At 41.0% G+C, this 15,323-nt stretch overlaps 1 protein-coding gene across 10 annotated transcripts in view; it reads right to left on the bottom strand.

Annotated features, from left to right (window-relative positions):
- macrod1 (mono-ADP ribosylhydrolase 1) overlaps positions 1-15,323 on the bottom strand; it is a 111,870-nt gene that overhangs the window by 23,338 nt on the left and 73,209 nt on the right. For 9 of the 10 annotated variants that reach the window (XR_006378880.1, XM_044205166.1, XM_044205162.1 and 6 more), the window contains one exon: positions 12,868-12,984. The exons of the other annotated variant lie outside the window; for it this stretch is intronic. Coding sequence is in view for 8 of the 9 variants with exons in the window: in XM_044205166.1 (XP_044061101.1) it covers positions 12,868-12,984 (117 nt within the window). In the remaining variant the exon portion in view is untranslated. The remainder of the gene's footprint in view (positions 1-12,867; positions 12,985-15,323) is intronic. 10 annotated transcript variants of the gene reach the window in all.

Genomic DNA, 15,323 nt, shown 5'->3' with positions numbered 1-15,323 from the left:
ATTAGTTAAAATACAGTACAAAGCAGATGAAACCCTCACGGAAGCATGAGGTTAATTACTGTGATCAAACATGCAGTAACGCATGAAGGAACAAAAAAAGGACAAACACAAAGGAGTACAGTGTAATCATAATACAACAGTTTGGCACGTATTTGTTCTCCACGTGTGTTTGTCTGTGTGTTGTGTCATTGTTTATGTTACACTTCTGTGTGTACTCTCCACTCAGTCTGAACTACTCCAGTAGTCAAGTAGCCCAGAGTGAGCATGTGCTCTCAAAAAGTCGTTCAGCCGTGCCAATGCATCATTCAGTGGTGGCCAGGTTCACAACTCGGTCGCATATGTGTGTTTTAATGCGTGTGTGTGTTGTGCTGGTTCGGTTCAACAGTGGGTCACTTGGTGGTCATTCATCTGCATGCCATTTGCTAAATGTCACTGCTACACTGTTCTCACACACACACACACACACACACACACACACACACACACACACACACACACACACACACACTCACACACACGCAAAACAAGTACAGGCACTGTTTCTGCTAAAACTGAATTGTAATCTATAACTTCCGGGTGATTTGTCCTCATTTCTAACCCACTCATCTGTTTTTCTGCCCTCTGTTTACCACTGCTGCTTCCTCTCCATCCTCTTTTCTCCACTCTCTCCCCTCTACCTCTCCACCTCTTCCATCCATCCTTCCTCACCCCATCTATCTGTTTCACTCTCTACGTCCTTTGTCATCACTCTTCTCTCTCCCTCCCTCCTTCACCATTACCTCATCCAGTCATCCCACTTTTCCTCACCCCCATTACCTTCTCCTCCATCCCTCCGTCATTTCCTTTCTATCCCTTCCTCTCTTCTTCCATCCTTCATCCAACCATCATCCGTGCCTCTCCTACCTTGTCTCTCTCATCCCTCCATTATCCTCTTTACCCCCTTCCCCCTTCCTCTCCTCTATTAGATATTCCTCTCACCCCCTCTTCCCCACTTCTCCTTTCTTTCCCTCTCTCTCCGTCACCTGAGACAGACAGTTCTGTCGGGAGTCGGCCTTATTTACCGCCTCTCTTCGCTCCTGTTTACATTATCGATCGGCAGGGTTGCTTTAGTTCCACTATACATCAAAACCACCCCCACTCCTCCTCCTCCTCCTCCTCCTCCCCAACCCACTGTTACGGCTGCTGGCTCACATTACCCTGAAACACAGAGAGAGAGAGGGAGAGAAGGGGCGCTGGGAGGTCGATGGGGAGATGGAAAGCTAGCAGAGCATGTTAGGATGTGTGAGGGATTTATGTGTGAAGGAGAGAGTGTGTTGGATAGTGTGTTATGGAGCGTGCATGAGGAGCAGTGTTAAAAGGAGAAAGTGCATGTGTGTCTTGTGAAAGTGTGTGTGACTGACAGCAAGAGTGTGTGTACTTATGTGTGTGTATTTAAAATGCTGAAAAGAATTGCCCAGTGTGATTACATGAGGCTGTTGTTTTTGGTTTTGCAAAACAAATGAGGGATTTTGGATCGTCTTTCATTGAATTTTAAATGTACACAGTGTACATTCCATGGCCAAAAGTATGTGGAAACATTATACCCATATGTGATTGTTGAACATATCATTCCAAAAATGAGCATAAATATGCTGCTCCCTTGGGAAGGTTTTCCACAAGACTTTGAGATGTTGGCCGATCAGTCGGCGTTACAGTTCATTTAAAAGGTGTTGGATGGGGTTGAGCTCAGGGCTCTGTGCAGTTCAGTCAAGTTCTTCCACACCAAACCTGGCTTTGTGTATTACAAGCCCCTTTGAAAGGAAAAAGGGCTTCCCTAAAGTGTTGCCACAAAGTTGAATGAATGTTATTGTACAAAATATGGACAAACAATAAAACGTCTGGAGGAGCATTCTGAGGAAACAAAGATGGAGTTATTTGTTTCCATCCACTACTGTTATGCGAATATTAGGAGTTGGTTCACCGAGATAAACAACTAGTGACACTAACTCTCCAGCTGGATGCTATTAAACCATTGCACAAGAAGAGGGCGTGATGTGATGATGTAATTAATAGACGTTTTCATCTGCTATTTTTAGTCTCTTCAGTGGATGTTTAAGTCACATGCTTCATGTCTGTCATGATTTATTGCCTAAGTCTGCTTCTATTGCACTGTGCTGCATTTTGCTTTTATCAATACACCAACTTTTCCACCTCAGCCAAGCGCAAAAACTCTTGTTGCAATATTTGGGGAAACACATTATCATTCCCACTCACGTTTTTTCATTCGCAACCTGACAATACACCTAAAAATAGGTCGATGGAAATGCACTTAATGACAAGAAATAGGTTTGAAGGAGTTAAGGTGACGCATTCAATCCTGAGGACACTGTTCCTATCGAGGTAATATCATGCTTTTACTGCCAGTGGAACTGGTGCGTTGCACAAAGTGGATGTCATAACGAAGAAGGAAGATTATCTCAGAACTCTTCAGGACAATATCAAAGTGGCATCAGAGCTACCATGCAAGGCACTGGCCTAACCATTATGAGCAATTGGAGTTTAGTGTCTTGCTCAAGGACGCTTCAACATGTGGAAAGGAGAATGAACCGGCAACCCAGTGACTAAGACTAAGATTGTGCTAAATTGGAAACTAAATCAAAATTACCGAAAATATGTGGACAGGGGTGTAATGTACATGCATGCAGGGTGATCTCCTGTAACTCCATTGTGAACAGAGATTTTTATGCCGTCATGATCGTTTTCACCTTTCTTTAGTGTGCAGTTTTGTTAAGGTGAAATTCTATTGTGTTTTGAGGCTGCAGTGAAAAATCAATCCAGCATTTCACTGCTGTGTGAAGTGAGGGTAACATACATCGTAAGGATAATAAATAAATAAATACATTTAAAAAGTAAAAGGCATAACAAAGTTGTGCCCACAAAAATATGTTGTATTCTGAAAATAAATACAATAAAATGTCTCCACACATAAATGTTTCAATTACAGGTGCCTACAAGAAAGTACAGGCAGAAGGAAGAAAATCTTTCACTTACAGTTGACACATGTCATGGTATAAAGACCTTCAACAAGTTTTATTCTGCAAAATGGGAAACCATCTTAATGTATATAAGTTAGGTGGACTCACATAAACCAATCAAATTGCGCCCACTTCATCACATCAGGTTTTCAAAATCAGCACTGTGGCCATTTCCTGTAGCGTTTTTCAGTTTCTGCCTCTGTTTGTTGATTAATGAGGGAGAAACTTAACAGACCAGCTTGTTCATGCTGATTTTGCACATAACAGGAACAAGCATTTTTTCCAACAAGCAGTTTTATGCTTTATACCTAACAGCATCACTGTGGTAGAAGCATACAGTGCAAAAATAAGCATGTAATGGCCACATTTTATCATCCTGCTAGAGGTTGAATATTTCCAAACTGTCACATGTTACATGAACATGCGCACATGTTAGGTGTGTTCCATGTTGGTTTATGATATGTGAAGAAGACATTTAAAACTTCTGGCAGATGAACAGCAATATGAATTAATGGCTGTCATTACTCTGTGGTTGTCCATTTCATTGACGTATCTTTGACGTCTTTGCTTCTATGGGTCTGAAAAGGTTGATCTTCCACACAGAGGAGGGAATCATGATAAACAGATGTGAGACCTTTTGATTTTTACCATGCAGACCGTCTTTCCAAAGCGTCTGAACAACAAGTTTCATCGGATCGTAATAAGATATTCTGCACAGTGATTTGATTGTAGCTTAATGTCATAGAAAAAAACTGCAGTTTTCTCACTGGATGTCCATTTTTTCTCCTTTTCTTCCCTCCTCTTCGCTCGCTTACAGACTTGTTTAAGGCAACAGTTCTTTAAATCTCCAACCAGGTTTCGATGTTAGATTGTTTTGTGGCTTTTCATCCAATGAAGGGAAACCTTTGTACAACACAGCTAGTTTTACTATTTACATAGTACTGTTTATGTATTCCAAGTGTCTCAGAGACAAGTTTGACAGAAAAATACATGCAACAGCGACATTTCTGAAATCATCATGCCTTTCTGTTTGTTTATACTGAATAACCATGCACTGCATATAAATTATTATATTGCATGTAATTGCATATAAATGAATTAACTTATCTCAACATGTGCTATTTCCAGAGTTGGAACAGTAACACTACAATGTAAAAATACTCTGTTACAAAGTTTTGCTTAAGTAAAAGCAAAGAAGTATTATCATCAAAATGTACTTAAAGTATTAAAAGTTAAAGTACTCACTATGGAGGCAGAATGTCAGAGTTATATTTTTATATATTATATCACTGGATTATTATAACTAGTGCATTCATATCTAAGCAGCATTTTAATTTTGTGGCTGGTTGAGGAGGAGCTCACAAACATATCAATAAACTTTTTTTTACCATTTTTGTAATATAAAATCTTAATCTTTAAAGTAGCTAGTAACCACAGCTGTCAGATAAATGTAGTGGAGTAAAAAGTACAATATTTCTCTCTGAAATGTAGTAGGTTCGAACTTGAAATACAAGGTAGCAGAAAATGAAAATACTAGTCTCTACTAATAGTAAATTCCAAATACCTCAAAATTGTACACAGTATTTAATTAAATGTATTTGGTTACTTTCCACCACAGGCTTGTATGTTAATTTTAATTGCAAGAGTGTCTTCCTTTCAGTTTTTCTTTACTGAGTAATTCCATCAGTCTCAATGAAACTCTTACCACTCTTACCGTCTTTTTGTTTTATGTCAGTTGTTCTCTCTTAGACAGCCCCCTCTCCTCATAAAGTGCTAATGTCCTCTGTGGTTTTATCCTGTTTTCCATCTGGGAAAACTGAAGTGCTCATCAGATCGATTAGAATATGATGCAAAAACACAAATCTGTCTGACCTAATTATAACACAAAAGCTTGTTTCTAACAGATGGTATGGAGACACTTTTATAAAACATACTGCTACACTTGTTCAGTTAAGGCCCCATCACACTGTATGATCTTCTTGCAAAAACAAGAACAACAACATAATGAAAGGAAACAAAGTAAAGGTAAAAAATAACAGCGCAGACAAGTAGACAAGGAAGGGAAACAGTAAGTAACACGGGAGGGGAAAGCAAAGTAAATTTGTACTTGAGTGCTGCTCAAACTATATTCATCACACACCTGATTTGCCATGCACATTTACCCGACAAAGAGACAGTGAGAGACTGTGTGTGTGTGTGTGTGTGTGTGTGTGTGTGTGTGTGGGCCTGCTCTCTCTTAGAAGTGGGCGTCACACTGGCAGGAGCCTTAAGAGAACTTGACTGAGTGCCATCCGGTGACACCCGCCCCAGCTTTTCTTTTTGTCTGCCATTCCAGCTTTTTTTCTTGCTTATTGTCATTAGAGCCCTCTTTTTGACTCAGTCTCTCCTCCCTCCCCTCCCCCAATGGCCTCTCAGCATTCTTACCTGGGAGGCCACGAGTCACTGCTCCTGCTTTTCATACTCAACGGCCATCCATCCGTCTGTCCATCCTCTCCCCTCCCCTTTCTCTCTCTCTCTCTTCTCATACCTCCATCTGTCCCTTGCCTTTCTTTATCTGCCTTTAAAGCAGGAGGCAGGAAAAAGGCTAGCTGGTCCTTTGTGTGCTCGGCCTCAGTTTGTGCTCAGCCAAGCAGACACAGCTCTTAAATCCAGGCCCGGGCTTTGGCACAAAAGGAAGGCTCAAGTCTTGTAAAGGTCCCTACGGCTCTCCCTATCTCTTTCCACCTTTCTCTGAAAAAGACAGAGGGGCAGTTATTCTAAACAGAAGGACAAGAGTAGACGATGAAGGGGGGAACAAGATGCCGATGCTAAAAGGAGTGGACATAATTCTCTTCATCACAGAGCAGCAGCAAAGACGTTTTTTACTCCCTCTAACTCCAACGCTCTTTCCCTGAGCCAAGCAACACTGGAGCTTTTTTTTATCCCCTTTTCTCCTTCAAGGCGAATGAATTAACTGAATGAATTAACACCAGGGCTGCTGCTGCTATGATCATCATCATCACGCTCCTCCTCATCAGCAGCAGCAGCTTTGACGAAGCATATTAACACCTAGAAGGATCGCACTGCTGACGCCGAGGCAGGAAGAAGCAAAGATGTCGACAACCTTGTCAAAAAAAGAAAAAAGAGGAGAAAAAAACTCCCCCAGCTAGCAAGGTATAACAGTCTGAGTGCTACAGTCTTTAGCCCACAGCCTTGTCAAGTCTCTTGGCACTACTAAAGTAACCTTACTGCTGATGATGATAGGAACAGAGGGGGAGGAGGGAGGAGGTGAGATCGGGAGGGAAAGCAAAGGCGGGAAGAGGATAGATAAAGAAGAAGGGGGGCCCAAATGTAGGAGTGAAGAAGAGAAAAAGAGAGGGGGTGAAGAGGTACAAAGGTGAGGAAGAAGATGAGAAGAATAGGAGGAAACAAGGTGTTTAAGTTGTTGACCGCGACAGGCAGAAACACCATGTCTTCAAAGAAAGAGAAACAGACAAGAGAGAGCGACGGGGTGACAGGCGAAGCAGAGAGATGGAGGTCTTGGATGAGAGGAAGAGTGGGAGTCCGGGAGAGCTGCAGTGAGGATTTTAATTAGCGGTAATTGGCCACCGAGGGAACAGAAACTCGGGGATGGGAGGGAAGAGAAGGGAGCATAACAGCCAGTTTTTGACAGAGTGATATCTCTCTTGCTTTGTACCTCTCTATTTCCTTCAGCACTTTTTCTATCTGGGCCTTTCCATCTCCATCTTGTTTTCCCTCCATATTTTTCCACTTCCAACTGCGTTAGTCCCGCTATTCCCAAACAGTATCCTTCACTATCTACCAATTTCCCCCTAAATACAAGACATTACAAATATAAAGTATTTGGCATATGGGACGACACAAAACAATGTGTGCAATTATGCTGAAAAGCTTTGCACACTGTACCGAGTAGGATAAATTCAAAATGCAGTTATTTGGGATTTGTTTGGCTGATATCTAGAAAAAGATGTGAGAAATGTACATATGACCTATAATTAACCTACAGAAAAAATGCGAGAGCAGAGATGTACTGTTTTGGGAAGAATGGTGTTGCAGATTCATATCCGTTCCTTATTACACGGCTTTGTTGAATACTCGATTCTGATTCTTTCAACAGAAAGAGCAGGCCGCTGCTATGATTAACAGACTGTTGCTATGGACGGAGTTCTGATCATCGAGTCCAATCACATCAATCCGCAGAAAGGAGTCCTGTGGCAAAAAAACTTTTAAAAATAATTTTAAATCAATTAAATCAATATTTGGAGTCAAATTATTGATTTCGTAAGTATCGTAAGTATCGGTGTAATAAGCGGGATAATGTACAACGAGTCATTATTGCAAAATTAACCCTGACAGGGCGATGCAGGACCCCGACGTGAAGCCGTACATTATCCTCGCTGTACATTATCCCTTACATATTTTATTTATTACACTAGTTTAACTGATCTTAAAGCTGCTATAATCAATATTTTTATTTTTACAATGGATCGCATGACTACTTGTATGTGAAAGGGGTCAGTCGTAGTGAACAACCCACAAAGATTTATCACCCAACTCTGCAGTTCCCCTCAGCTCAGTATTTAGCATCTTTCAGCTCATTGTTTTGGTTTTCCAGCTCCCAACTTTCTGTTTTGGTTCATTCTCACTTCTCTGATCGCCATTGTTTTCAGCTGTAGCAGGCAGCTTGTACATTTTTTTTGAGGGAAAATGCTCTAAAAACCCTCTGTACACTACCTGCTCAGCACCAAGCAACAGACAGACAAAGAAAGTGACTAGTTGGCAAACATAGTGAAGCATTTAGCAGCTAAAGGAGCTGGTGGAGACCAGAAACAAGAGCTAATGGAGAGTGAATACTGGACTTAACATTGACCCTCCGGCCGTAACTCCAAATGAATGATAATGTTGCTTTGGATGTGTAAATAGGCAACTGAGTAGGCACTGTTTACTAACATGCCATCAACAAATACATGCATGGTAACAACCTAAAAGTTGATGAATATGTCAATGTTGTGTTCCCAGCTTGTTTCAGCTGCCCCCAGGTGACCAAAACATCAGTTATTGCAGGTTTAAAGTACTTGAACTGATCTTAAAGGAAAACTATGGCCATTGGTTGTTTTGGTTACGATAACATTGAGCTCACCACAGTAATTGCTGAGATCTGGGAACACAGCAACATCGCAACAAAACAGGGTGACAGACAGCCATACAGGTTGAAATCAGTTTAGCCAAAATAGCTACCACTTTGTTTGGAGGTAAAACTGAAAGTGATGCACGCGTAACATCCCCAAATAATCCCTCATTGCAGGAGAAAACCGAGAGTGCGCACAACTAAGTATGGCACATCAATGTTAAACCAGGAAGCTGATCAGTAAACTATGATGGATGTTTACAATTGACAGTTTGGGTAATAATTTAACTCGTCACCTTTTTTTTGGTGTTCCAATTAAAATTGAGTGAACTAGAGTTTTGTTTTTAACCTGTATGATCGTCTTACTGCTTGTGTTTGTTGCTTCGCTGGACCTATATTTAGTGTTTAAAAAATATATTTTTGCCAACAAAACAGCCAGAAAAATAATGTATCTGTATCATGTTCATAGAAAACTATTAAGCTGTGCAGTTGACTGCATGGAGTACTTTATGTCTTACACTTCTGATTTTGCACTGTATTTGTAGTCCTGGGATGGTTATATATATGTTGATCACCAAAATACGAATTAAAGGCTGTCTGTAAGTCTCTGTATTGACATCACTAAAGCAGAGTGCTGCTGGATGTGAATAGTGATTATGGTTCTGACCTCATGTTGTCAATCTCCCTCTCTCTCATTCTCTTTAGACCCGCCCCGGCACCTTCCCTCCCCAGTGTGTCACAATGTTGTATCTCAGTGTGTTCGGCAGGGGAGCGAGGGCCGGCTGGGGAACAGGTTAACAGGGTTACAGCTGTGTTTATTGGTACACAGGTGAGCTCTGGGGCGCTGGGTTGTCTGGACAACACATTCGGCCCACGCTCCCCTCTATGGCAACCACAAAACAGATGCCAGCGCACACCTACACATGTGCACACGCATCTTACAGCATGCAGCTGGCTCACAAGTGAGCAACACACTAATTTTATGCGCACACAAACAGACTGATCTCAAACCGTTCCACTCCTAATCAAGTCCTCCTAATTATAGTGGCTCATATGCCCCAAAGTTGACAGATTGCTGATTTAACTGCCTTTAAGTTTTGGTTAACATGTGAATTTAAGCAGGGCTTGCTTGAAATTTTCCAGCTGTCATTTGTCAACATCCCCAAATTGCATGCGACTCTTGCTAAACAGCAGCGGTAGTGTGCCATGCGCTCCGGGTGTTGCTAGGTTACGGTACTGGGATGCTGCTGGCTAAGTGGCTGCGGGATCATCGACGGACACTCTGCAAGGAGGGCTGACAGCAGGTCCTCTGGACCATTTGGCAACTTGCGAGTCAGACGCTCTTGAAATCCCACATCTGGTGACAAGCCCATACAAATCAAGATCAAAGTGTGGGCTTTGAGATTGGACCTGTCTCTCAACCTCTCTGCCTCTCTCCTGTCGAGTTTCATTTTCATTTCTTGCTCTTTTCCACAGCAGCGCTGTGCCTTCACATCATCCTCTGCCTGCTTTGTTATCCCTCCTTTGCTTTCCCTCTGTTGTTGCTGTCTCGCCTCTCTCTCCCTCCTGCTGAGAGGTAATCAAGCCCTGTTGTGAGTGTTTAAGCATTGGAGCAGACGCATGTTAAATTATTCTTGGGACTTAATATTTTGTCTGGTATAGGAGAGAGCCAGGCTCCACACCACATGCTGGGTAACGGCCACGCACACATGAATGCAAGGCAAAGAGGCTCACGCATGCACACCCACCCACACACAGTTAGTCAGTCAGTGAGTCAGAAATATAGTCAGTCACACAGATCTCATGCTGACAGGTAGTTACAGGTAAGCTAGTGATAGGACCTGACAGGCAACCCGCACTGTATTCACTGATATACTGCACTTAATGCAACACAGACAAGTAAACACAGTACGCACAGGACCAGACTGTACGATCGAGTATATCAGCATGAGAGAAATGCACACACACAGAATTACAAGCACACACACAAATATGCACACATAAGGACACACAGTGACAAGCAGCAGCAGCATCCACTCACACACACAAATTTTACAGCTAACATCCTCAAAGTTAAACAAGTGAACCAACAAAGGAGAACAGACAACGTAAGAACTCATCTCCGCCTAATTCCCTCCCGTCTTCAGCTCCTCTCACATCCGTCCCCTCCCCCACACTGCTTCGTTTTATTTTTTTATTTTATACCACTCTCCCACTCTCTCCTTATCTATCTCTTCTACTCCTGCTCTCCATTCTGCCTTGAGCTCGCCTTTATCATCGCTTCTCTTCTTTTTTCTCTCCTCCTTTCACTGTGAATCTAAACTCTCCGTGGAACCATAAGCTGATATCACACAGTCTCAGTTTTCCTTTAATCTCTCTCTCTCTCTCTCTCACACTGACGCACATACACCTGGGTGGTCATTATAATATATAAAGCTAGGCTAGGGCAGTCATTGTGATACCTATTGGAGTCATGCTGTTTGTGTGCCATTACAGTGGTGGACAACATCATGATTAGCTCCTGATAAAATATCATGTTTAAAATGAGGGGGATGGGAGGTGGAAACTGTGTGTGAGTGTCATGTGATGGCATGGGAACGCTTTGAACTGTGTATAACACTCTACATACAGTATGAGACAAGTAATATTGTGCGTGTAACTGATTCAAAGACTTTTATGATGGATAATCCGTCATGTTACAATATCTTGATACAATAAGCAAATATAAAAGATTACTCCACTGATTTAACATTGCACTCCTATGACACTGTCAAAAAAATCAATGCAGCAGAATCAGAGATATCGTTTTTTTTATTTCACACATTCTTCTTCCTTCTCAAAACCTGATGCCTACATTACCCACAATGGTAAATGGACTGTACTTGTATAGCGCCTTTCTAGTCTTCTGACCACTCAAAGCACTTCACACACTACATATCACATTCATACACTGATGGCACAGCCCTCTGGAGCAATATGGGGTTCAGTGTCTTGCCCAAGGACACTTCGACATACGGGCTGGGGGAAGCCAGGATCAAACTGAATTCTGATTGGTGGATGACCCGCTTTAACACCAAGCCACAGCTGCCCTAATGCAACTCAACCACTGACAGTTAGGTCAGTCAGAGATTCAGGTGTGTTATGCTAGTTGCAGCTAATGTAGGCTTGAGCTGCTAGCCTCAGTAGAGATGAGGAGCAGGCTAAGCTTCTTTCTAACTCCACACCCACAGACTTATTTAATTTTCAAACTTGTAGTCTTCAGACCCAACCGAGGCGGACTCAGGTGACATCAATTGAGGCAATTTATCAGAGTCACAAAAGGCTTTATACAACTTTTTTCACATATACAATAGTTCTCCCTAAGACCTGTAAACAGACTTTGATGTGTAAAATCGATGGAGTTCCTCTTTAAGAAATCAGATTTAGGAAGACATCTGGTACTGTGTGTCTTGCTAAGTGGTAACATCATAACTATTTGTCTTTTTTGGAATGCTTTGTATTAAGTAATCATTGCTGCGGTGTTAACACTTCCAAACAGAGCAGAAACAAATTAGTCAATTAACCATTAGTTCCCAATCTGGGGGTATGGACCCTTCAAGAGCTGAGGAGTCGAGAGATAATTAACACAAAAAAGACATTCCTGCTACTCAAAATTGTGTTCTGAGTAGCAGCTTGTGTTTTTCAGATTCAAATATTTTCTTTTTGCTTTTGAACCACTGGCTAATTTTACATCTTGAGGCGCCTTTAAGTATTCAAATAAAACAATTTGAATCTTGGTTTAAATGGCCACCACAGACCTATGTCACAAGTAGACAAAGCTTCAGGTTGGGAGCCACTGGATTAAATGCTTAGTTGATTGACAGACAAGTTATTGCAAAAATAACAAATTATTTGCTGGTTAAAGCATCTTAAATGTAAGCATTTGCTGCTTTTCTGTGTTTTATGATTCTAAATCCAATATCTTTGAGTTTTGGATTGTTGTTCGGACAAAAGAACCAGAACATTTTAGAAAGTTAAAACACTATTGTGATACAATATTTTAGCCAGCTTTAAAGCGAAGCAAAATATCAGTAACTGCATGAGCTATGAAACTGACCTCAAGACTTCACCATTAATGTCCTGCGTATCTACAAACAGGAAGAGACTGTAGTTTTAATTGTGTAGTTACTACTGTTCAGTCCTACTAAAAATGTCTACATCAAGTGCTGATGCTCTCCCTGCAGTCACATATTGTGTTTTAGACATCAGGAAAGCTGGAGGAGATTTTTTTTTTAAACTAAAAAAATCTATAAAAGCTTTTCCTGTCATGTTGAATCGCCAGTTTCTTGACATTATACACGCTGCCACTTAATAATTAAATGCCATTTACTCTGCTATAAATGGAAGGAAGTAAATTACATTATTATAAATACCTAGATGAATTCCATCTCAAAAGAAAAACAAGTTGCGTACATGATTTCTGTGAAGAAGAATAAAACATTCATGTTCCATATTTGGACAGCAGAACTGCCTTTTTTCGTGTTTTTTTATTCATGAGGCTGTTTAATGTTTATTATTCTCGAGAAAATCAACTGTACACCTTTCTGCTCTTTTTCAGCAACACCTTGCATCACTGTCACCCTTTCCCTCACATTCACACCTGGAAGCAGTCTTGTAAAACCACACCGAGCAGTCTCACTGGAGTAGCTGGAAGTTACACAAACACTCACATACTTTTATACTCACACTTTGCTGGGAGGCCGTAGCCACAAGTGATCTTGGCCTCTCCGGTCTTGCAGCCGTGGAGGGAAGCACACTCCTTTTTTAGCATTGGACCTGCAGTGCGGTGGATCGCTCCGTCCACTGGAGAGGAGAGGACAGGAGATTCAGAGAGTTGGCCTACTACGTGAATCCCCTGCAATCTGACTACTTACATTGAGTCTAAATGTTGTTTGAAGTCCAGCAGACACATTTACAGGTGTCAAAGCTTAGTGCTGAAGGGACCTGGATAATGTCGGTATTAGTGGTGAATGGTTGAATTTCCCATCTTCTGCGGATTCTCCCCAAATCCTACTTTTTTTCTTTTAATTAGTCAAAGCATCTGTCTTTCTGTACGTGAGCCTATTTAATGGATTTTAGGGCTACTGCCTTAGTTAATTACTCAATTTAATGTCTTATTACGGGCTCAGCTGACTTTGACTTTTTGGTCAATTAGACTTTATTAATTACATTTTCATAAATCTTCATAATATTCAGAAATGTGTATCTATCTTTGATCCACACCACATCTAAAGTCCGTGACTGTGTTCATTTCCAGGAGGGCAATGATGCAGGAAAAGCAATTTTACAGCTGTGCCAATTACAGTTTCAGTCACAATCTTTGCACCCCTTGCAGTTAGACACATTTCCTCAAAGTTAATATTTATACAATCTTGATCTCAACAGCTTTATTATTATTATGATTATGATTCTCAGCATTATGGACCAGTGAAAGCTGAATTTAAATTTGATGAAATCATATTTTTATGATTAATGCAAATTAAGATAAAATAGGAACAATGGATTTGAATGCTACAATGCAAAAACAAAAAACTAAAGAATTTACCATTAAGGAACAATTCTTCAAAGCCAATATATTTAACATACATTTTAAAAGAAAAACTGAATGTCACCCTGTGTGATGAAAAGAAAATTATTTTAATAAAATCACTGAAATCAAAGGGAAGTTTATAATACATCATGAAATGACTTTATGTTTCAACTAAGAAGAACTGAAGGAAAACACACACCTATTCTAATGAGGTGCTGGCCTTCAGGTAGACATCACAGAAAGGAAGGAAAAGCTGCACTCTCATGATTACAATGAAATATTTTTTCACTTATTCTATAGATCAATGTTTCTATACATCTGAAGAAGAAAGCAAAATATGCCGAAATGTAGAATCAAAGTAAAAAGATTGCATCAGGAGTTACTAATGCACCGGCTTTCCCTTCTTTTCTGTCACATTCAAACTAAACATCAGGTTTGTTAATCATCTAGGCAGCATAGAAACGTTTAGACTGTGCCACTTTGCGATGAGCAGCATTACAGGCAGCCAATCAGGAGTTGTTTTGATAGAGCAGCTAAAGACCCAACCCTACATTTGAAAACAACATTGCCACTGAACACGATCTTTGCAGCAATTATGTTTCTAACAATATGTATAGTTGGCAACACAAATTAGTAGTATACACTGTAAATGCCATTTCTAGAAGACAGTGTTGAAAGACTGCATATATCTAAATATTATTGTCTCACAATGTTACCAGCCAGTTTGCCAGTAACTTAACCATCACCAGCATTTGTAGCATGTTAAGATCCTGGCTCAAGATTCTGCTTTTGTTTTGAAATAGAGGTCTAATGTAGGAGTCTGGTGTAAACAATTCATAATTAACCCAGAATAAAACACATCTGTCAGGAATGATTTTTGTCACAGCACTGTGAGACTTGTCAGCACTTGGTGAAAACAGTACAATAACACCCATCCATATGTCACAGCTCAGCGTGTTGTCCAGTGGCTCTTATCTCTGTCTGACTGTATACAGACCAGCTGTTACAGCTGTGTGTTTCGCCAAACTGAGTGGCTCCAGGCGGGGGTCTGGTGTTATCTGAACGTTATTGTGTTAAGTTGGCATATCGCATGCAGTGCTGAGCTGTAGTGTGCCATGTCATGCTGTGCCATGTTGAACTGGTCCGCACTGTGAGCTAAGCACAAGTGTGAGGGTGTGAAAGGCGAGTTCTGAATGCTGGCTACCTCCTCAGGGTGCACAGAAACAAGCTCAGATACCATACTCACGCTGTGTGTGTGTGTGTGTGCGCGCGTGTGTGTCAGTGAAATATTTCTGGTGTGTGTATATCCTTGTCAAAGCATATGTGCTACTGTGCACAAAAGTATTTATGTGTGTGTTTGTGTGTGCATGTGGGAAGAGTCCTTGATGTGACACACACACACACACACACTGCACACACTAACTTTGAAGCAGCCCAACTCTGAAATACAGAACAAGTGCGATAAGACGGAGAGATGGAAAAGAGAAGGAGGGAGGGGAATAAGGGAGAGAGCAACAGATGTAAAAATAGTCTGGGGGGAGATAAGGAAGCAAGCAAGAAAAACAGAATCAAAAGAAAAAGAAATGGAAATTGAACTGAAACGTAAACCAAC

The sequence above is a fragment of the Siniperca chuatsi genome, linkage group LG8, assembly GCF_020085105.1.
Source record: "Siniperca chuatsi isolate FFG_IHB_CAS linkage group LG8, ASM2008510v1, whole genome shotgun sequence".
NCBI lineage: Eukaryota > Metazoa > Chordata > Actinopteri > Centrarchiformes > Sinipercidae > Siniperca > Siniperca chuatsi.
Note: the sequence above shows the minus strand (reverse complement) of the source record. Positions and strands in the feature narration are given on the sequence as shown.